Genomic DNA, 25,877 nt, shown 5'->3' on the forward strand with positions numbered 1-25,877 from the left:
TTCAATGTAACACATATATATTTGTAAAATTAATTAGTAAAAATAATGAAATTGCAATTTTCTAAGCTCCATTTTTTTTAGTGCAATACTGCAATCAATTTTTAGATGTCTTAACTACTACATCATCCGTGCCTTACTAATCATCATTGACGAGTAACACAAATGCCGTGGGCAGCAGCAAGGAAATTATATGTTGCCTAAATATTGCCCCTTAATAAAGACACACAAGCAGGCTCCTTTAATAATTTTTGTAAGAATAAAAGCTACGAACAGTGTGCTTTAACGCATGGTCGCGTTTTTATTTTTCAAATCATAATATTAAAACTTCAGTACCTATTAAAGTATACATTTTCGTATAAAAACGTATTCGAGTAGATATAGTAGGTACTATCATTTTTTTAACATATACATTGTTTGTCAAATACTTAGAAGTGCATTGGATATTGTTTATACAACATTAATATAATATAAAATATATTTTGAATAATACAACTATCGATATGTATAGTTTAATATATTTGAATTTTCATACATTCCATGTAAGAGAACAATGAGTCTTTTAATGTCTAATGCAAGAGAAACGTTAACAAAATATGTTCTGAAACTAAAGGTACCTACCCAAAAGTCTATTTTCATTGATCTTAAACATCGAATTCTTGGCTTTTTTTTTCAAATAGAAAACTTTTCAAAAGTTAAACGTGATTAATTTTTTTAATATGTACTTTACATATTTCATAGGTAGTACATATAATTTTTATACACAATAAATGTGAAGTACCTAATTAGATGATAAGATATTCTAGTCTGATGTATTTTTGTTGAAATTTCACAAAATACATTAAATGGAAATACGCATACAGCCAGATTATGTTATCACTCATCCCCTTAAAAATAAACATCTTCTACTAAAATAAATTTGTATAGGTAATCAATTTAATAAGTGACAAATTCGTTTAACCATGAATGTTTTAGAATTTAAATAACTATAAAAACTGTTGAAAATTCTATTGGAATTTGAGTATTATAGTAACGATTTCCTGTCAAAAAGTTATTGGTAATTAATTATAATCATAATGTAATGTTAATAATTGACACTTACTCTTAACTTGGTATTGAGTTTTTTTTAGAATACACCATTTTAAAATAATGACTATAGATAAAGTCAATATTAGTTTATCATATTATTATATTATTATGTTTTTTAAATTTCACATAAATGGAAATTTTTTTCCTTTATTAGAAAAATTCCAAAAAGAATATAAATACAACTCTGAGCACGTGATCATAAAAATTATCAATGTTACCACAAAATACTTTCATCGCCAGTTTCTGTGTATGACCTTCAGCTTTGATGGAGGAGGTGCATTTAGATCGATATTCTCAAGAAAATAACTTATTTAGCATTTAATAACAAAGCAGTAATGTACCTATGTATATCTACTATCAAGTAATCGACTACTATTTACAATCATGTAAGTATGTCTAACATCATTTTAATTCATTTATATATAATTCAATTCAAGCTTTTGTAAGTTATTGCATAAATATTTGTTTTTTGTATCCAAAAATTTACATAATCTACTGTAATTACTGATTTGATTGTGAACATATATTATAGTACGTGCACATTTTTTTTTCTTGGTAAACCACTACATACTCGTATAGGAGCCGAACTGTTGTGCACATGGCATAGCCCACATGCAGCATCGTTTATTTTAACAGATATATACAAATTTGATGGAAATAAGAAATATAGTACGTACAGAGTACACATTACAATAATAATGTGATGTATCATAATTATAAATCTTCATAATATGTAAAAAGATACATCACTTGTTGATATACCGCTTTGCAATGTTGTAATAAATATTTTATTAGTAACAGTGCTAAAAAATAACATAATATTCAAATGTTTTATTTTCAAAATTTTTTTTATAAATCTATTCAGTTTGAAAACGTATTTTTTTCCTCATATTATAAATAATGTATGTTTTATTCTAAAATATGAAGACCGTACAATTAGTTTTTTTATATTTAGTCAAATTGTTGATAACCTTATTTAAATATTTTGTTTTTTTTATCTAATTACAACTTTTTTATATCCATTATAATAATATGTAGGTACTAATCCAAAATCATATTATCTCTTTCCAAACGACTTTGTATAGCTATTCATTATGAAATATTAATTCAGAAAGTTCGGATAGTTAAAATAATTTTTTTTTTTTTGATCTATAGTTTTTCAGAGTGCTCGTATTTAATGTAATACTCTGATACTTCATAGTTAAAACTTTTATCTAAGTCGACAATGATGTCTGAAATTCATAAGATGTTCATTGTATATTGTTATCCAACTAGAAATCTTAGTTGAATCATCACTTGAATTAACTGTTTTACGGGTACTTAACAATATGATCGTAAATTATAATATTTATAATAATTCTGTGAATTTGTGTAACAATCAAGTATCTGATAAAACATCTTTCTGGGTATTGAAATCACTAAACATTTAAGGTTAATGAGATTGAGAGATTCACACACATCGCACTTCTCGAATCATACGTATACAAAATAAATTTCTGCCAATTGAAATATTAGAAAATTGAAAATCACATACATTTACATGTGAAATAAATTACTTTTAAATGGGCAAATAAACTTTAGTCTTCTGTAAACATTCAGTCACACCACACACTGTTTGAGACAAGTGTGATAGACATATATTTTATGTCATACACATATTTTAAAATTGGTGAGTTGAAATATTCAAGTTGACTATCACAAATACAAATTGTCTAGTATACTTTTCACAAAATTTAAAATCCTTTCATCATAAATATTGATGACCTATAAATAACATTTAAATATAGACTTTATTATGTTCGCCTATTGTATTCATTCAAAAAGATAATAAAAACAACATCTAATATGTACAAAATCTAAAATTGAAATTTATCTTTAGTTTATACTACGTTTAGTTTTGTATTTAAATAATCGTCGTTAATGATACATAATATTAATCAATTAGTTCACTTAGAATAATAAATATGAAAGCATATTCAAAAGCCCGTATATTTTTAATTCTAAAAATGTTAACTATGAGTTTCATATTATAATATTATAATAAATACATGCTCAAGATTTTCATTGAAACTGTACTGAAGCCAACCAAATACATTAAGAGAATTTGGATAACACGGTTAACAATTAAATGAAAGCTAGTCTCTAATCAGGTAATTTGCATGATTGTATTGTGCCTTATTTAAATTTACCAAGTTAAAAGGTTAATATAAAAATCAATCATTTATCAAGAAACTATTTTTTGTTAAGATTAAAATGTACAAACAAAGAAAAAGTAAATTTAATAAAAAAAAAAACAAATTGAAAGGTAGCTGCCATAAATAAATATACAATATATATTTTTTGAGGGTATTCTTGAACCAAAATATAATTGAAAATAACGGAACAATTAAGAAAATATTTTGTTGAATTTATTTGCCTTCATTTTACCATCTCTTATTAAATTTAGATTTCTCATTCATCTTGCTAGATATTTAACCTTGTTGACGCCACAATCAACGTTTGCACCTGCACGCCGTGTCCACCACCAAAGGCCCGATAAGCTTATCTGTCGGCCGACCGGTCTCGGCGGTGGTGACCCAGCATACGCTTCTCTAGTACCGGTGTAGTAGCCGCGACGACCTGTGCGTGTCGTCCGTTGCCGCTTTGTTGTTGCACTATTATATGTCTACCGTGCAAAACTTCGTCGTACGTACGTAAACATATGATCATCGCCCGTCCCTCGTCGCAGTGCGTAAGTTAAAAGTTTATTATAAATGATCATCGCTCGTCCGCAAAGTGCGCAACGCGACTCATCTTATTTGCAAAAACATTATTACCATCGACTGCAAGTCATTATCAAAACGTCGCATTACGTAATTGGTGCAGCTGTTCCACCACGACATACACAGCACTACCCAGTACATGTTATCAGGTCGTACTATCATTCATTCTACATATGATTTTTTTTGTTATTGATGTATTAGTTAAATTATTATAACGATCGCTTGTGATCTATTTATTATATTATTGTAGGTATTTACCGTGGTCGGGTGTGACCATATTATTACTAACATAGGTTAAGGCCTCGTATGTATTATTTTCAATTATTTTCAATATTATTCAATTATTTGTCATATTATTCGCTTGTTATTTATCATCCATATTTTAGTCCTATACTGTTGGTAATCTCCTTGAGCAATACTTTGTCGGGCGTACCAGCCGCAACAAACCTATTAGGCTTACATAGTTACATTCAATACTGTCGATAACTTATAAAATATAAAAATCATAACTATAATCGTATAAACTCATAATATTAAGACTAAGTTATATTATATTGCACTAATGGATATTTGAAATTATGTTGAACTTGATTTTAGAATACTACTAATCACGGACTGAAATGTACGAGTTCTGCATTAAAGAGTTTTATTCATTACATCAACATACGTCATTATCTCTACGCGAAACAAACTACAATATGTCAGCACTTGAATATCAATGATAAACGAGACTTTCCAATGTAATATATTATAGTTCACAGAGTGCGCTAAAACGAAGCATTTCGTTATGGTGTCCTTCACTTAATTTATTGAATGCATCTCACAACTCCAGCTCGAAATTAATTAGAACAGTCAACACAGAGTCGGCTTTTGAAAAACCTATAATTGAAAGAATGACATTACAAAGAAGTTATCTTGATCATCGAACTAGGTCCAACAAAGGTATCCCTCAAGTTAGGAACATGTGACTATAAATAACTACGAAATAACAACATCATATTATTATGTAAAAGACTGGTGTTTCGTAAAAATCTCGGTTTTTCTAAATTATTATTAAAAAGACAGGGATTTTTTCACTTCACTCACTTCATTGCCAAAAAAGATATTATAGTTGAAGAGAGACGCTTTGTACTGTTTTAAATGGGGATGACGGATGAAAGAAAAAAAAACACACAAATTATTATAATATAAGTGCATTGAACATACATTCAAAATCTAAAAAATAACTATAAACATTATACTCTTCAAACTGCAAAATATGCGAGCGTGTGTAACATCTCACTCATATTTGAATGGTATATTCACGAACATGCGTTCACCTGCTATCACCATGAAAATGTTGATAAACTACAATCTAACTGTTTTTACCACATCCCCGGTGTTTCCAATTATTAATATCGACATGATATTGTACATAATGAGAATCTCACGTCTTGTGACATTGTGATTTGTGATACATAAGTACAATCGGATAATAATATTAACAGTACATTAGCAAATGTAAAGAAAGTAATTTAAATACTCTGAATGATAAGCATTAGAACAAAGAGTTCTATTATTATTCCAATGTTTCGCGTCCATTTACCGTCTTCGAGCTACGTGTATATAATTTATATTATGTATTTCAATTTGAAACCTTTAAATATATATATATTCATGTAAATATTCAATCTGTGTAAATTTAAATAATATGTTAATATTCGTATGTATTTTTCGGAAGTGTCAGGGTCAATCGACCGACAACCAAAATACCGACAAGGTATTTAATTTCACTTTTAATTTAGTTATATTCTTATTTCAAAAATGTATTTCTATAACGTTCTAATCTCCGATAATTCGGTTTGAACCACATCATTGTTTGTATTTATTTTATTAAACAAGATAGATATGTTCCAATTTTCAAAATGTTGAGCAATAAATGACATAAGTTCCCCCTTAAATTATATTTAATTAGTCATTACCATTTATTATAAGACGATTTTCATCATTATTAAATATTATAACTGTACAGTTTTATAAAAAAAATGTATTGTCAACATAGTCAATAATATACATTATGGACAGATTTTTAAAATAAGAATATAGATTGAAAGTGAGATTAAATATCTTGTCGGCATTTTGGTTGTCCGTCGATTGACCCAGAGCCGTATTTTTCACACTACTCCAGCAAGATAAACCACCATTGCAATAGTATAAGCGTACCAGTAATGGCTAAGGTGCAGTCTATACGTAGTCAATGAGTATGAGCCGGCCAATAATTATAATAAATATAATAACGATGTCATACTATTATTAAACAATGTGCGCGCAATGCACTAATTAATTTGTGTTCAAATTTAAACATTTTATTTCTCTAAAATGTTCATATTTGTGTGTTATTTCTTTAAATTGCAATAAATATATTATTATTATTATTATTATTATTATCATCACTAGATTACTTTTAGGTGTCCGTATTTCCAGGTGAAGAACACGACCAGCGGAAGGCATCCGATAATGACCAGCGACAGCACAAGTATAATCGTCCGGAGTACCCAGTTTAATGACGCTATACAGGGACTGGAGTCGATGCACTCGTCGCATCCTTCAGCGCATCGCAAACACTCGAACATGCTGGGTTGGCTGTAGTTGTTTGGTTTTCCCTGTCGGCAAACAACAACAAAAACAGTACACTTTTAATCTGAGCACCGATGAGTGGGTAACGTCGAGAATACGACTGCAACTGTTGTTGTTGTGCCGTACCTACGCCTATACCGCAATAAAGTCAGACGAATAATAACACTGCAAAGGCGCCGAAAACAAAAACATAAAATATGTACATCACTCGTTGTATTTGTCTTCCAGTATGATATTGTGAGAATAAATTTCATTGAACATTTTAAATAATAATAATATAATATAGCGTTATTATTATCTCCAGCGGGCTCGAATTCGTTTTCGTTTTAAATATATTATTATTATGTTCTACGGAAATCACACCCAGTTGACAATTTTGTTAACGTTTCGAAATACAAAATGTATTGTTTAAAACATAGCACTTCCCGGATCTACGTCAGCCAGGACAAAGCGTTCAGATAAATGCTGTTTGTGTTAATTTTGTTGGGTTGGAGAAAATAAAAAACAGAATATTCAAACAATTACTCGATTGGATTTATAGAAGACATTTGATTATCGAAAATTATGAGTAAAATATTATATAATAAAAAACAATGGAAAATTTTCGAATTTAAATGTTTTTTCTGGTGTTCTGTGAATGATTCCTCTTCATGTGACCATGTTTTTGTATATACTTTTCTCTCTATTATCATTATGACTTATCATTTTTATTTCGTAACCAGATTTGAATAAAAAAGTAATTTGCAATTTTATTCAGTTAAAAGTACATCGGCTTGATGACTGATTATTAATAATATACGTGAGTTATATTTATTTTTAGATCATACTTTTTAACTTCATCAGATTTTATTTAAAATGTCACTACTCTTACATTACATGAAAAATGTCAAACATTAAGTATGTAGTTTTCAGTTCAAAAGTGTTCGAATATTTTGACTTCTATGTTTCATTTGACTATTTAATTTTATAGAGCAACATGAAGAAAACAATCAGCATGACTAGAATGTTCATGATAAAATACTATCTATGGCTATCTACAAGATTGCATTATGCCACAACTAATTATTTTATAATTTATTAACATAGTTATTTGTAATTTTTTAAAAATAGAACCATTAAGGATTAACTATATGAAGATTCGTCAATCACTATTGTATTAGAAAGAAGCAATAATACATTTTAAAAAAAAAAAAAAAAGATAATTGATAATATTTGTTCATTAAAAGAACTTATAATAACTAATAACAATTAACAGTATTATTGGTAATTTACTATAGAAACAAAATATCAGAATATTGTACAATTGCATGCGTATTTTTAACCTAAAGTTTAAATTTATTCAAAACCTACGTCAAACTTCAAATCTTTTTAGATAGTTAAAATTAACTTGTATAAGATGATTTACCGAGATTAACAAAGGTTTTTTAAATTCAAAAAAATGAGTTTATAATGAAGTATTTTGTTTCATATTTTGAAATGTATGTAATTATCATAGATAAAAATTATAAAGAAATGAAAGAAAAAAAATCCCTAATGTTTAGAATAATATTGATGAGTAACAATATGATTAATAAATATAATATATATATATACCTATAGATATATTTGAAAAATTGAATGCAACGTTCAATTGACTATTGCATAATATTATTACTTTGTCGTAACAATCAACGGAAATTGAAGTATAAATAAAAATTTACTGTTGAACAATTATTTTATTTTTCAGCTACTGCAGTTTCTATAAAAAGACAAACAAATTACGATAAAGGATTATATAAGTTAATGGAATATTAAATTCTATTTATAACTTAATTTGAAAATACACGTTAAACTTCTTGCATTAGAATCTATTTTAAAAAGGGACAGATAATTTATGTACTGTAAAAAAAAATACGTAATAAAAGTTTAAGTACAACTTTGAAATAATATAAAAAAAATAAAAAAAAACACTCTTGAATCTTGTCAGGTTTTTGAAATATTTTTAACAATCTTTGTCTGAAAGAAAAATATGTACTTCAATTATTTCAATTGTACATAATATAATATCCTAATCAAGTAAACATATTATGTTACATTTATCTGATTTGAAAATTTGAAACTAAGATTGTTTTAGTTAGGCTGTTTTGACAATTGCATTGTACCAACGTCCATCTTGTCAAGGTATTTATATAACTTAATCAAAAAATGTTTTAAATAATTTGTTTATGTCACATCCATTTGATGTTCTGATTCGTCCTGTGAAAAGGATAGAAGTCACATCCATTTCACGAACACTATTTTGTTTTTCGCACATAAACATATGATTACAGAATATATTTATGATTTTTCAAAGCACCGACACATAAATATAGTAGTATATTATTAAGTCAATCAACATGATGGCTATAAGTTATAAATAAATAAAATCCATTAATGCTATTGTATGAAAACAAGTATAAGCATTAAAATTATTGCAGAACTATAAAACGAAATTTATAAATTTAAATAATAAAAGGGGGAAAGTAAGTGACAATTTGATGTGTTAAATTGTAATCCAATTATAAATCATTTCAAGCGAAAAACAATTCTGACAGCGTATTATCTTACAAATGCATTGCTCATGATATTATTGTAGTAATTTTTACTCATAGTAATATGGTGTGTGTAAGCTAGACATATGGAGCATAACATTTATGTTATTTTAAGTAAGGTTATGTAAATTAGAATGCTTAAGAAAATCGATTATACATGAAAATTAAGTACAAATATGGTGCAAGGGTGTTGTAGGGTACTCTGTACTTGATCTGATCTCGAGCGTATTTTAAAGAGTAGAAATAATGTGTGAGTACGGAAAGTTCGGTTCCAAAGGTTTGGGTGGTTTGGCAAAAATGAGTGTCCGTGAATGATTCTGGTGTGTCCTATGCGTAGCCTCATTAAGTTCAGTTTTTTTCCGTCAGTTTGAAAATGGGGTTAGGGCGTTATGTTATTCTTTTAATTTAATTCAGCCCGGTACTTTGTTTATTCTAAATGTGTTGCCATTTATTTTTAACGATTTCTTTGATGCATTGTTTCGAAACGTCATAAGTCATTTGTTTCAGTGTTATTTGAGGCGTTTGAGGAAATGTCCGTCCGTTGTTTTCAGTAGTACTTATGGCAATGATAATTGTATTAAATTCATAACTTTAAAGATTTTGCGGTTCCAGCTGCAGACTATGTTATTTTATTGAGTATAAAAACACTGAGCAACACGTGTGTTTGGTCAGTTAATTTCTTGATTGTTTGGTTTTGAATAAATATTGAACATTGCTTTTCTTAGAGCCCAAATCAAATTTCTCAATATTAATAAAACAAAATAGCGTTTTGCACCGGGGAATCACTACACTAATTTTTGAATATTGATACTGCTCGTTGCAACAATTTAACTGCATTACACAAACAAATAGTTCAATTTTCCGTTTTAAGTTATTTAAAATATGATGGGTATATTTTTTTTATATTAATAAAACGAGTTGATAAATTGCGTTTTATAGTTAGGCAATTATAATTATAATATGTCTATTTTTGTTTTTCCATATTATCTTTATTGAACTATATGTATTAATATCGTATATTCACTTAAAAATAATTAACTAGAATGTATAAATTGCCTTAAAAAAAAAATAGTTTTTACTTTTTAGTTGAAAAGTATTAGAGATTATTATAGTTCTAATATCATTGAATATGTTTTTTTTTTTTTAATACGTATCGTTGTTTCGTTATAATATGTACCTATACAGAGGTTACCTACGGAACATATTATATCCCATTCTACTAAATAGTTAATATCCGCGTCTGCAGTTTCGTGAAGAGTTATCCATATTACATGTAATTACGTGATGTGTGAAAAAATGAAGTTCATTCATGTCGTGAAACATATTAGAGTTTAAAATAGATATGACATAAACATACGACATGCTTTATTATATTACATAATATATAGTGTGTGTACACACGCAATATTTAAGCGAATAATAGTCAACACGTACCTGCATAAGTTTTTCGTATTCCTCTTCAATAATGACTCCGTTGAAATACCTGTGTCCTGGATGCCCTACGTATTTGGGAGCGGGGAAGTAATAACCTCGACGGCACATACACTTGTAACTCCCTCTCCGAAACCCCAAACCCGAAACAGCAACACACTAAAAAAAAAAGGACAAAAACAATTTCTATGAAATAATTTTAAGGTACACGTCACTATTAATACAAAGTGTTCTAGCCGTAATCAATTACCTTTAACTTTTTTTTTAAAGCAGGTAATGGAATACTATTTTTTAATTAATAGTACAATAAACTATATGTACTAACATAACTATTTGTTGTTTTAATAAAAAACAATAATTAGTAATTAATGTAAAAAGTTAAATAATTTTAATTTATTTGAAAAATATGAGGTGTTTTTATATGTTTTTATTGCTTTCATTGTTATGGCTGTGTTTAAAGTCCACTAATGGGATATCGCAGATAGTAGGTAGGAAGTTATCTATAGATATGCATTTCTCGTCGGTATTAAACTGGTAAATATTAGGCAGTTATATTTAAGTATTGTTTTGCTGTGTTGCTTATATGTGGTATGAAATTAAATTATTAAAAAGCATTCATGGTATTTCGAAAAAAAATTTTCAAGCAAATTACATTTTTAACGCTTTTATTTAGAAATATGGAATTTGACCATAGATTCAATCATGAATTGTCCGCACTACCTGCAATGGGTATCTATTATCTATTACCTATTATTACTCACCGTTATATTTTTGCTATATATAACTATTTACGTATTTTCAATTTTTTATTTTATTTTACATCATGAGAATCAGCTAGCTCTGATCTATTGACAATCTTAAAACGTGTTTCTTCTTTGGTTGTACATTACTATCGTTCAAATAAACCTTACGTCTTATTTACTTACGGTTACGTTCTTTTGTAATAGTAATATAGTTATATCAAATAACTGTCGGTAACACTTAATAAAAGGTACCGGTATCGAACTTAATACCCTCAACGCTGTCGCAGTCCATTTCAATATAGGCTATATTTAGTCAAGAATCAATGAGTCACTAATAATTATATAGGATGACCCACGTACCCCACAGTGACACCCGAATTTAAATTATCACCAAGAAATCTTTGATGTGTCCAAAAAATATTTGTAGTCTTAATTAACCAAATTCCAATTTATGCTGTCGTTGACGAAGATATATTTGATACAAAATAATGAACTGAGATTAAATCACCTAATCCAGTTAAACAAATTAATTTCAATTAGTCTTGGGAAATTCTCGAATAAATAAAGGAGCCAAAAAAATAAAAATGGTGTCTCCCAGTGTGTTAATAGAAAGCGTTATGGCAAGGTATCTTGACAGTAATCAAGAAAACAACTTAGAAGCAAAAAATGGTATTATGGGTTAGGTTAGGTCTATAAATAATTATATTTTCTTTTGAAAAACGTACTTAGATCAAAAATTAAATTGTACTGGAAACCCATTTTTTTTTCTGAGATCCATAGAAAGAAGATAATAATTTTATAACACTTTTTCTATAGAAAAAGACAAGTGCAATTAAACCAATTAGCACTGCAAAAATGTAAGTCTTGTCAATTTTATGAAAGTTTTACCACCCTTTTTTTATTTCTAGATTTCATTAAAGAGACATCCATTTTAAGAAGTAGTACATTATGAGGAAAATGTAGTTGCAAGTAAGAAATTTCGGAGAGCTTAATAGAATTTTTATCATAACATATAGGTAAAATCTCTGAAAGTATACCAATTGAAATACAATATATATTTTTCCAGCAACAAAAATTTAAAAAACCACGATTTAAAAAATTTTCAATACAAAAATAATTATTAAAAAATGTTAACACTCCAATTATATATAAAAAAAAAAATATATATATATATATTTACATCCTACACATACATGTAGGTTCAATGTTCATGTTATGTTATCTATCATAATATTTTTTTTATTATTCCATAAACAGAACAGTATTTCCATAACTTGGGTGTTATACTGCTGTTATTATTCAAAAATAATTGAAAAATAAATAATAACATGTTAACACGTATCTTTATCATAACAAGCTGAAACTTTTTGGTCTTCAACATCGAGAATAATATTTTGAATGGATCATGGATCATGTCATCATAAAATCGTCTTGCATCTTTGGGCATACAGAAATATTTTAATAAACTAGCTTCACCATTTTATTTGGATGGTTTTATATAACTTATTCTTGGTATGACTTCTAAATTTCATCAAATAATGTATTATTAGAGTTCCTGTTAAAAGTGTCTATTCAAACAGGTGTATCAGTACAATACTACAATGTGGTGTTATACCAACTGTCTATACCTAACCCTTTTATGTAAGGAAATCCTTTTTGTTCTGTATTATTAAAACCTAAAACTGATTTGTCACGTATTTTCCATGAACTGAAACGTCTTCTTTGTGAACATCATGATACTATGTGATGCTATGCTATATTATGTGGCTGTGTAATACTATATTTTCTTTTTTCCTAAGATATTGTACTATTTAATTAAACGATGAAAACTTGTGTCAATTTGGTATTTTGATCACCTATAATATTATTTAATGGTTTATTAAAGGTTTTATTTAGTTAAGTGTTATATGGTATTTCAATAGAAGTGTTTTGAAAGTAACTTCAACAGATAACACTCAATATATATAATTAATATATTCTATCTAAATGTGAGTATTATAGAGTGAAATTTAAATTGAAATATGTTCATTATTATTTATTTATTCATAAATCTAACTCAATTTATCTATTTCATTTTATTTAAATACCAATTATTATACTTCGGATAGATACTAGTTGTATAACATCACTATTTCAAGCAAATTTTAGTTTAAGAAGGTTGGCAAGAACATACAAACATTATTTTAAGTAGTAAGTACAACGTTCACCTCCTAGAAGGATGCAAAAGTAGAAATTAACACTTCTTTAGGCAATTTTGAAGTGTAAAATTAAATATATACAATAAGAGTGACTAATTTTCGTAAGTATTTAAGAAATTATATAATCATTTAATATTCATTAAATAAAAATAAATTACACTATTTATAATGACTAATGAGTGTATAATATGCTATAATTTTTAAACATAATTAAGTTATAGTGACTTCGACGTGTTCTCAATAATCTTACTATCACACGTTATGTAAAATAATGCAACTCAAATATCTAGTAAATAATCTAACAAAGATTATCAGGCAAACACGTGAAAACTACTTCTAGATACGACGAAACTTCCTTAAATATGAAACAATTGGTTCCACCACTTGATTGATAAGATTTATTTGTACATTTTTTATTTATCAAATAAAAACTAATATTGAAATGTTTGATTATATCATTTTTTTATTGTTATTATTTATATTTTGTTTTGGAAAATGCTATATTTATCGTATGTAGCAGTTGCGTGGACATAAAGTACCTTATGAAATAATGTAAACACACATATCATACCATTAACATGGCATAGCCTGTTCTGAAACAACTTGATTGAAATAACACATTTAAAAAATAATAATTTATGGAAATAGATTTTCATAAAAAAAAGGAATTTAAAACAAATTTTGCATATACAATTATTTATTTTTCGATGAAAATAATGATACCATTGGACTTTTTGCTATTTTTACCATAAGAATCAATGTAAAAGTAAATTTTTTTCAGAAATTTTAACTTTTTTTTGTTTAACTATCTACTTTACATATTAAATTATAGTATTTGTGATTTTTGAATGTTCATAATTGCATTTGAAAATATTTTGAGAAAATAAGTGACTACAATTTATAAAAAGGTGAATAAAAGATGGATTTAAAAAAAAAACATCATTTGGCATGTGGGTAAATACAACATGTTTAAAAGGTCTAACTAATGTCCTATAACATTTTTCAAAAGAAATTCGAGAATCTCAACAGTTCTTACCACTATTGAATTCAGAACCTTTTTGGATAATAAAAGCATAACATTAGCAAACAAATCGTTAGTTATCTATCATTTTTCTACTAATAAGTGCAAACGCAAAATGGTGAAATGACGAAGAACGACTATATGAAACTGAGCCAGTAAACACGCAGAAAAATAAGAAATCGTAAACGTCTAAGGACACACACACACACACACACACCACACAACCAACCATAGTATTATTATTTAGTGCTCCCGCTTTTCGTTAAAAGCATGTGTAGTCGCAAAGCATAGTTGGTCATTTCTAACAATAGTAATATTTTAAGTGTACGACGTTTAACCCATAAACACGAAAAATGCACATTAGGTCCATTAGGTTATTATACTATATTTTATTTTAATTTCGGCGATAAGCATGTTAAAAGTATACCTAATAATTATTAAATAATCGTAAATAATAAAACGTATTTTGTTTAATAATTTACAAAATACTGTTATAAATTAGTACAGACCATATTAACAAATACTCAGTGTTAACCATAATCATCCATTGTTTTTAGTTGGTATTAAGTCAATAAGACCAATATGATCTTATGATTCACAAATGTGACTTTCATTAAAGAATATAATATCAATGATAATGATTTTAAAATTAAGATCATCGATAAATACTAGAATCATAAGATGATGCAACCAACAACAAACGTGATAATTTCTAAAATTATCTTTATCGAATAGTAATATAACATTATGTGTATACCTAATATTATTCTTGTTATTAAATACTACTCTTACTACTGAAATTGAAAATATATTAATGATTGTAAAAAAATATCATGAACTGAACCCAAGAGTCAATACAAATAATTAAAAATTATATATACTCATATTTTTGTATTAAATATTATTTTCTTATACAGCAGTAAAAAAAATGCATTTGATTTAATATGACGAGACTGATAATAAGTTAGTCGAAGACATAAACAAGTTAAGAAACATCACTTTTCGAGCGTCTTAAGTTCCCGGCTTTTAAGTGTATTTTAATATTATACAATGCAATAAACTACAATCCCCCACAAAATTTAACAACATTCATATATTTATACATCTAATTTTTAATATTCGCTATAGTATGAATCTATATCAAATACTCATAGTATGATATTTTAATGATGACTATAAAAAACAAATTTTATGAAATCACATTGAATTCTATTTCCGTTATTAAACTAGTTGTTTGTTCAACTGTAGTATTAAAATATTGTTTATATCAGTCAGATTTGAGTCGAGTGTATTTTTAGTTTATTGTTTTTGAATCATGAACACTAAAATTAAAACCAACAATCCCACTATTCACTAGTAATTAACAAACGGACACAACGGGGGTATAAGGTGTTGTCTACACGTACTATATTATGTTTAGGCACCCAAAACGTGATCAGGCTTCAGAACCATGTGCTGGTGTTGAAATAATTTGATTTTCGTAATATAATAGTGATAGTGACTTTATATTTAAATACAATGATATAGTAATAATATGTGCTTTAATGCATTAAAAAACCATAGCAAGCGTAATTCAATCAGAATAACGCTTAGTGAAATATCATAAAAATATTTGATGTTTTTCTATATTTTTTCGTTTATAAAAAAGTGTATTATGAAGATAAGATCTCTGATTTTCAAAGTAATTTGGTACATAAGAAATTTGTTTAATGTATTTCTATCTGAAGAAGTTTCACACAAAAATAATAATTCAGAGTATTGTCTCCTTGTTACATAAATTACATATAAAAAAAAAAAGGTGAATTAAAGTTTTTATTACACGATGTTTGATAATATGTATACTTCTTCAATTTCTTTTATTTCACAATCAGCACAAGATGATTGTGAATTATTCCTATTGACATCGATACTACTATAAATCTTTATTTTGGAAAAACTATTCTGACCACATTCAGTTAGGGAACTCGAAAAAGTAACTATTTCCTATCTACAAGGGTGTTACTTAAAAGTTCAACGATTTTATCAAATAGTGAAAAAATAATAAACCATAGGTACATAATTCATTGGCTAAAAGGTTTTTTTGTTTCAAAGACACTTTTGTATTAGGCGACACTATAGATATATTGTGTTGTAGACGACGCTCTACCGAATGGACACTTAGATTTCATTTAGTGATACCATTGTTCCATAACATGTTATCAATGATCAAACTTTGTGCTCAAACAAAGGGTCGGAAAAAAATTAAGTGTGTGTCACGAAATATTTTGATGTAGACTCCAATTGTATCAATCTAGTGAGTAGTAAGCGAGGCAATAATTGTTAGCTCCATAATATTTTTTATATTGTCGCTTACATACATTTATTTCGTCACCCATTGCATATTTATTAAGTACATATTTTTTTTTAATCAATACCTGAATAAACAATCTGTAAACTAATTTTACGATAAGAATATATGCTATAGTAAAATACTTGGCACGAGTTACTTGATAAAAGGAGTAACCCAGTGGCTACACTTAATATTGATTTAAATTTACTATACGTAATTAATTCGTTTTTTTATTTTATTTTAGAATTTAGGTCACGACACCATCTTAAGCCTCCTTCGAGGATTTCTAGGTATTGAGTCTGAGTCAAGTGCTGAAATTCGAGTAACATAATTGGTTCCCATTTGGCCGAATTGGTTCCCGTTAGAAAAAGGTATTTTCTCAAGTCGAGCCGAATGTTGGTCCTTGTTTTTGGTGAAGTCAAATAGTTACAATTTTCATTTATAAGTAGTATTTTTCAATAATAAATCATATTATGTATGTATAATTGGTATAAAATATAAATTAGATACTTTAAAATATAAATGTACTTACACTCTATTATATAGATACAATAAAATGATAATAAATTGTTATATTGACTTTATATTAAATTTAGAAGTAAAAATGTAAGGAAACATAACAGAAAACAGGTAAGAAATAACCAATAGTTGGAAAACTGTATGACTGAGTACGCTAATGAGAAACTTACGCGAACTAAATATTTGAAAAAAAAATGTTTTATTCAAATTTGCAAATCAACAATTAAAAATGTAACATGTTATATTTTATTATTTTTATTTTGTATACCTAAGTGATGACTGGTTGACTCCCAAATCAACGATTTTAAATTGTATATATTTTATTTTATTTATTTAACTCACATAACCACACATTTTTAACCAAGCCTACTTTAAATTTGACAGTCCTAAGACTCTATAATTGAAAAGTAAAATGCGCGTGATTAAAACAGGAGCCAATTCGGCCCAACTAGATAAAATACCATTTTTAAACGTGAACCAAATCCGGTAAATCACGATTTCGCAAGTTTTAAATTTTTGGGAACACGATTTCGTACGACTTTGAACAAAACAATGGTTTGTCAAAAGACCCCCAAAACAACACGATTAAATACGATTTTTTGTGTAATATTGCCGTTTATTATTTATTATTATAAATTCGTTTAATTATCTTAAATAATAACGTTATAAAAAAAAATTAAAAAGTTTAAAATGTGTCAATTTAATTGTATAAATTGCACAAAATAGTATGTACTTATACATTTGTTTAAAAATAATTATTATCATTTGATACCTTGGTACTTATTACAAAATATACTTGACAAATCTTTTATTATATTTTTATGAATTAAATATTCGTTATATTCGTCGATTGTGTGATCCAAATGTTTGTCGTTTAAGATCATTTGATGGAAACGTCCTTTAGGTGCTTCCCTTATTTTTGTGCATGTTTCTTATTTTGTTTTCTTCAGAACTGATATAACCAAATGAATAGAAGGGCGTGGACTATGAAATATTGCATTATTTGTTCTATGGAAAATCCTCGATGTACTAACACCTCTCTACATGCTTCATGAGTGCTTATCTCAAAGTCTTAAGTCATTTGCACTAAAATCTTGGCTATAAAACGCACGGAATCGTGTGAATCGAATTTTATTAAATTTGCTCTGATAAAGACCATACTGAATCGTGTTCTACCCATGGATTCAGCGTTTCTCAATAAAACATATCTTTCGGGACCAATTCGGTACCAGTCTCTACAATTAATGGATTGAGATGATTTCTAATTCTTGAACAATGACTTTTATGTATCTAATAAATAATTGATTACATTTCTGAGATAGACGTGTAAGTCAGCGCGAAGTGTGTGGTTCGATTCGTATAAAGCGGCCTTCGTTGTCATGCTCAAGGTGATCTATTATAATCTTTGAATTCTGTTTAAATTTGATAAGTAAGTCTACATTGAGATTGAGTTTGGAGTGGTAACCTAACAAATAATGCAGTGATTTTCTTCTGAGCTTTAGAGTGGTACGTTTAATTTTCATATGTTCCGTCCAGGTGAGACGTTTGTCTAGAGTTAGGCTTAAGTAACGGAAGTTGGAGACTTTTGGTGTTGTTTTGTCATTAAGGTTGACTGAAGGTATTTCACCTTGTCTTAAAGAAATAGAAATGTGTAATAATTTTTCATTGTTAACTTTAACTTTAAATTTAGTTTACCAGGAAGATAGATTGTTTAGGTGGTTTCGTAAGTGTAGTTTATCAGTGTATAGATAATTTTGCGAAGTACATATAATTTTGTCATCTTCAAATTCAGCTCCTAAAGTATACAAGGTTGTTTGTTGTTGAGCTGAGTATATACGTTATATAGGATGGAAGAAGAAACAGTACCTTGAGAGACACCAGCTAGAATAGAGGCAATTGATTATACAAATAAAAAAAACATAAACTGCTCTATGAAATTGTGTTTAACATAGACATTAATATAATCCATATATTTAAAAAATTGAAGAGCTATCTATAAAACTACAAAAGCCGTACAATTTTCAACATAAAAATTCATGCGAAAAACCTTTTTTTTTTCTCCAGAAAGGTATCAAAAATGTCGTTTACAGCAAATAGCCATTTAACCGACAAATTATTACTTGTTATAAATTCACTACCTATTTATAACGGATATACAATGAATAGTATTATTTATGTGTTTAATTGGATTGAATCATGAACTTAACTTTTTTAATAATTACACAAAACATAATGATAAATTAGTCTAAGAGTGATTATTATAAAACATAAAATTAATTATAAGTATACTTGTAAAATATAGTCTTAATCATAGCTATTTAGGAAACAATAAAATTGGTTATTGGTACAATGGTACAATAACAGTAATTGGGATCAATTTTTTTTTACTCTGGGTGAATATAATATAGGTAGTAGGTACTTAAATTGAATGACGTATTAAACTAACTAATAATTGTCACAATCTTGATTAAATTCAAAGTAAGTTAGACTAGTGGGAGGAATATTAATTGTGAGGTTAGTTGAAACCACATTAAATTAAAAATTGTTATTTAATTTTGAGACCTGGAGAAACAAACAGAAAAATACATTTTGTAAAAAAAAAATCAATATATACATAAGGTAACTTTTTAAAATTAAAATTAAAAAATGAAACGAACAAATAAGTACATAAGTTCAAATGTCGAGTTTGAAAATACTTTTTAAGGTGAACTATAAAATATTTTATCCAGTTCGAAATCAAAAAGTTAAATTGTACTTCAATATGTAAGCATAAAAATAAATTAAAAGTTGCTTAGATAATATGTCATATATTTATTTGTATATAATATTTGATACAACAAAAGTTTTAAAAGCATTGAATTAAATTTATGTTTCTCGTTTTAAAATAAAACAAATTTACGTCACCAATGTTTCTTTATTTAAATTTTAAAAGGTCATAACCCAATAAATTAATATTTTCAACGTTTAAAAATAATAGAATAATTAATACAATAATTTAATAATAGTTATATAACATAATGAACACATATGGCTATTATAGCTATGGTCTATAATAGGTTTTGAAGAAAGAACTAAACGGTTAATAGGAGTTTGGTGAGCTGACAAATCAATTCTGAATTTCTTTATAGTTTTGATAATTATTCTATTAAGAGAAGTGTAACTTGCATTGTCAGTTACTTAAAGGCATTATTATAATATGTAATATTAAATATGGATTACTTTACAAAGCACATTAGACGCAAGGGTATTGGCATATTATTTGTTCAGATTATAAAATATATTCTAAATTATTAGCTGTATGGACATAAAAAGCTAGTTTACTACATTATAAATTTAAATTTAAAAAAAAAAACTTAAATGTGAAATTCTTTATTTAGTTTTTTTAGTCCTCTCTAAATTATATTATTTTCTTAATAAAATAAACTTTATTCAATAATTATTAAATGTAGGTCATAGAATAATAATTATTAATGCTGAATACACAATATAAGTATCAAATTTTTAAAAAATAGGACAACCAGTCAAATTTTAGAAGTACATAATACATTTAACGCAGTAAGTTCTATATATTAGTCATTCCTACAGTTTAGGATAAGCTGATAAAGTTTTTTGTTTTACATACACATCGAACTTATAAAATACCAACTATAGAGACTTCTTGTTATGTAACATAAAATTCAAAGAAAATACTATTCACAAGTTATAGGTACGCATAATTATAATTATTTTACTTAGATAACGAAATAAAAATAAATACTTACTCACCTATAATTAAAATGGAGATCTATGGAAGGAATCGCAGTTGACCAGTAAGGCAGTAAACGGGAAATTAAATTAAAACAGATACTCATATTGTGTTTTACTACTTTATACTTATTTGTTATTGTTTCTTAAATCAAGGGTTCATATCAATCTGTACATTTACGTTAAATAATAAGTACATTTGAGGTAACTTTAATATAAAATGTATAGAACCATACTAATTAATTTAGAGATTAAAGTTCTCATAGTTCTCACGGGGGCGAATAATTTATTTCCAAGGTGAAAGTATAGTTCACTGAACCAGTTCAGTTTAAGTCATCTCGGTTGATCACATGGAATTTCTTAGAGGACAGAAACATTATTTGAGATTGTAGGTCAGTAATCTTTCAAGTAATTAACCCTATGGAGTTGAGTGCAACTATTATGATCACAAACGTAACTAGATGGTAACTAGGTGGGGCAGTAATTGTATAGTTCTGGTTTTGAACTAGTTAAGAGTGTTAAGACTTAAATATTCATTTTCATTGGAATACCAAGTGAAAATATCTGTTTTTAGAAATAAAGACTATTTGAATTCGACTGTGTTATTTTATGAGATTATGTGTAGGGGAAGTAATTATTTTAATAGCTGGTTTATTCTAACCTAACCCTTACATATAGATGCATTCCGATGCAACCTCTCAAATACAAGTGTACACTGCACAACCAATAACATAGTGGTTGTAAGTTAACTTTATTCGTAAAATAAGAAGAGTACGACAAAAAATGTGTCATTTTAATACATTTGACTTATTTATATAAATACGTTTTTAGATATGTATTCCGTTTCAGAATATGAAATTATAATTAAAAATGCAATTTTAAATTGAATAATTAATAGTGATTAGAGGTTTGACTAATAATTAATAGGTATACATCAATCTCTAGAAGTGGATAATATTTCAAAAACAATTGAACACAAGCATGTTTAATTAAATTAGTTTTTGAATTATTATAATAATGATTACATTCGAAAAGCTACGGTTTCAGAATACTCCATGTATATTTTCAATGTTCAAAAAAAGCAATCTAATTAACAATAGAAAAATTCTAGAAAATCTCTTCGCTCTAAAAAAATACGTTGCCTACATTAGAGTGTTTTATTAATTACATGAAATATTTCATAAAAAAAACTAAATCAAATGAGATATTAAACTAGTATTGCAATAATATAATATATTAACTTACGTAAGTAGTTTGTTTTTTACACTTGTCGGATGATGCAAATATGTTAAAATGATTACTTCCTGGTGGCAAAGGACACTGATCAATGTCAACCCTTCTCAAATCAATATCGATTCCACTGGTACCTCTAAAAAAAGTAAATATAGGAATGTATGAATACAAATAATATACCTATTTCTAATATTATTTAGAATATATGAGTCGGTTAAATATATTTATGAGAACATAATTGAGTTTATTTGAAGAGTATAATAAATGCCCTTAAATACCACACTATTCTGTAATAAATGTTTAATAATTTGAATTAAACCATTTTAAAAATAACACGTTTAAATTAAAAGTTAATACTATTATAGTGTACGAACAAAAAAAAATTATTATTTTGTTATTAAATAACCATTAGCCAATATCATATGCACTGATTTAAATTCATTCATTAAAATAATTACTAAAAAAAAAAGGAATTGAAGTTAAAAATCGTTAACTGTTGTGTAGAATAAAGCCAAAAAGTTAAACTTGTAAACAAAATAAAAAAAACCAAAAAAATTATTTTAATTATTATAATACTATTCTTACTATAATTTATAATCAATTGTGAATTCAATTTCCCGAAATATTTTAATCATTTTAATTCAAGATTGATTGAATTTTAAATGAAATATAAATTTATTATTTTTGTATAATTGCCTCTTGATTTTTAGCATATATTTTCATGGTTTCCACTTGGAACTACTGCATTTATATTTATATTTCAACCATCTAAATTAGTGTGCAAGTATTAAAATTGGCTGTTGAAACTTTTAAGAAAACTTTTTGGACAACTAAATGTTCTACTGACTTTTTTAGTATATGAGTTTTATAATATAATTGTAAAATTTATTCGTACTATTCGTCAACATCGCACAACAAATACAATTAATTTAATGAACCGAATGTTGTTATGAAAAAATTCTGGTTTATTGCTATGAAAATTCCTGTTTTTTATTTTTTGTTTATTTTATTTTTTTGTTTTTCTGGGTTTTATTTTAATATAACTGGGAATTTTCACTCTACATACCAACTAGTTAAAATTTAATTTTATCCTCAAAATTCATAATCAAAGCATTTTTACTGCACCAAAAGACGATAACAGACCGTTGAAAAAAACGCATATTATGTTACACTCTTTAATAATAAACTTTTGATAATATTCTTAAATTTGACATTTAATTTCTATTTCAATGAATTTAGAAATCCAGAGAAGGACTGAAAAGACAGTCATAAATGTCCAAGGATAAATTAATTTTTTTTTTTTTGACATTTTATTTTAATATCTTAATAAAACATTAACAGCACCAGCATTTAATATAAATTATTCATAAAACTAAATTAAATCAATCCCATTGAAAATTACACATTTATTATATAGTTGACATCAACTTATTATTATTATTTCTTTAAAAATTACGTTCACTTAATATATTATTATTTTACATGTAGTCTATGCCTCAATATTCCACACTTTTTCAATACAAATATATTTGATATTTAAAAAAAAATTGTTTTGAAGCACAATTATCTTATTCGAATGTTAAAATTATGTTACATAGAGAAATATAAGCGATGAACATATTATTTTTATTCATATACGTTGAAATACAATGTCAAATACTCGGACGTCTGTTATTAAGGTACGTACATTTGCTTTAACCTGATAAGTTTCCAGTGTCTTGGAGTTTAAAGATCTTACGTATAAATTAATAACCGTTTCAGCGAAATGGGACTTCATACGACCAGAAATTATCTTGCACTTCGTGGGTCCGTATGTAATTGTAATATATTCACCCTAATATTCCAACATCATAATTCAATAATTTTCTAGGCTACTTAAGGTGGAAACGTAACTTTGATCTCGTAATTTCAGCAAAATGAAACAGTCAATACGGGAGTGAAACATAATTGATTTGATTACGGGGTACAAATACATGTAATTAGCGTGGCGGAGAGGGGGGGAGGGGGTGGAGAACAGATTTAATATAAGTTAAGTCGCGTGCATGTGTGTCGATGCTTTGTTGTTGTTATAATTTAAACTACATCTAAATGTGATATTTTTATCATTTAATTTACATACACGTGAAGAACGTTAGTGCGCTCGAGTCCTACTCCTATCTCATCCGTCCTCCCCTTGCTCATGCCGGATCCAAGTTAACTATTTTCGGGTATTAACAGTAAGCAGCTGTTGTATAATCCATATTGTATCTATAAAATTATATGTTTTTTGTGTGCAAGCGTGGCAACCACCCCTGCGTAAGCCTTATGACATTGCTGCTAGTTGTAAACGTCTCGCACTTGAAGCAGGCACCCTTTGTGCCAATTATAGTAGTATGTACACATAGTGATAAACGTGGGATGGTTAACGATTCATTAGTCTGTCCGATTTTAAGAGGATAGAGATCTTCAGATTGAGCAGTCTCACGGTGAAACTGTGAAAGGGTGACAGGAAGAAAATTATGATTTACGTTGAAGTATATGTACTACTGCAGCGTAAGCTTCAATGGACAATGAAGGCAGAGTTGGAAAATCCCAAAAGTTCTACGTTATCAGTTGGTTTGATGGCAATACGTCTACGAGTCTTGCTATTTGACAACAAGGGAAACTCGAGCGCAATTGACTTCCGAAGTTTTAACAACTGTTGTTTAATCGGGTTATCCTAATCACTGCCAACTTTCCATAATTATTTCGGCATAATCATTTTGCATTGCCAAGACCTTTACAAAGAAATAGTATTGACAGAAAAACGATTCTACATAAACCTTATCGCTATGAAAATCAGGCCGTATCAATAATAGTTAAAACTAATTGAGCTCAAAGAAAAACGTTCCATGAATATTATAATATCCGAAAATATAGTGTTAAAAGTTATATCTCATTTTTTCTTTTACTTAAATTACTATTTATTGATTTATTATGACATAAACTAATTTAAAACAATATAAATTAGTTATTAGATCAGTTATATTTATTTTGATCGTTTAATATTCAAAATTGTTCTTTCTAAATAATATATTTATGTACCTCCCGTATTTTGTACCATGATAAAAAAAAAAAATTATATACATGGCTTTTTAATGTTTTTAAAATTTCAAGTATTTAGTAGATATTGTTATTGAGACTAGTCAACTTTTACAATATATGTTTTAATATGATAGTAATTGGTTTTATTTGAAAACAAAGATCGGAAATTTAAGCGTAATTAATGGGAGTTGAAAGTTAATTTTATGATTATTACCGTCATTGTTTTCATTAGCATTTGCACAATGAAGGATATTGTTTTAAAGTTTTTTGATTATTGATTGAAATTGAGAGCTAAACATTTTTTTAAAAAACCAGGGAAGTTTCTCCGTTGTATAGTATAGTAAGTTTTGAGTGTACTTCTTCCCTGAGTAGGTCACTTTAATGACTTATTGATGTGCTTAATTTGAATACAATGATAAATCATTGCACATAAAAAACGATTCTGAATGAAAACGGAATGTAAGTCGCTATTCTTAAGGATATTTAATACATAATTTATATAACTCTAAGTAAGGCGTTACGTTTAACTTACAAACATAATTTTAAATAATAATTATTGTTA

General features: G+C 27.2%; 1 protein-coding gene across 1 annotated transcript in view; it reads right to left on the bottom strand.

Moving 5' to 3' along the window:
- The window catches only part of LOC111037959 (probable G-protein coupled receptor CG31760), a 110,098-nt gene that overhangs the window by 16,744 nt on the left and 67,477 nt on the right, over positions 1-25,877 (bottom strand). The window contains exons 4-6 of the mRNA XM_022320837.1: positions 22,265-22,388; positions 10,469-10,624; positions 6,290-6,490 (exon numbers count right to left, since the gene is read on the bottom strand). Of these exons, the coding sequence (XP_022176529.1) occupies positions 6,290-6,490; positions 10,469-10,624; positions 22,265-22,388 (481 nt within the window). The remainder of the gene's footprint in view (positions 1-6,289; positions 6,491-10,468; positions 10,625-22,264; positions 22,389-25,877) is intronic.

Source organism: Myzus persicae, unplaced genomic scaffold, assembly GCF_001856785.1.
Source record: "Myzus persicae strain clone G006 unplaced genomic scaffold, MPER_G0061.0, whole genome shotgun sequence".
In the NCBI taxonomy this organism is placed as follows: domain Eukaryota; kingdom Metazoa; phylum Arthropoda; class Insecta; order Hemiptera; family Aphididae; genus Myzus; species Myzus persicae.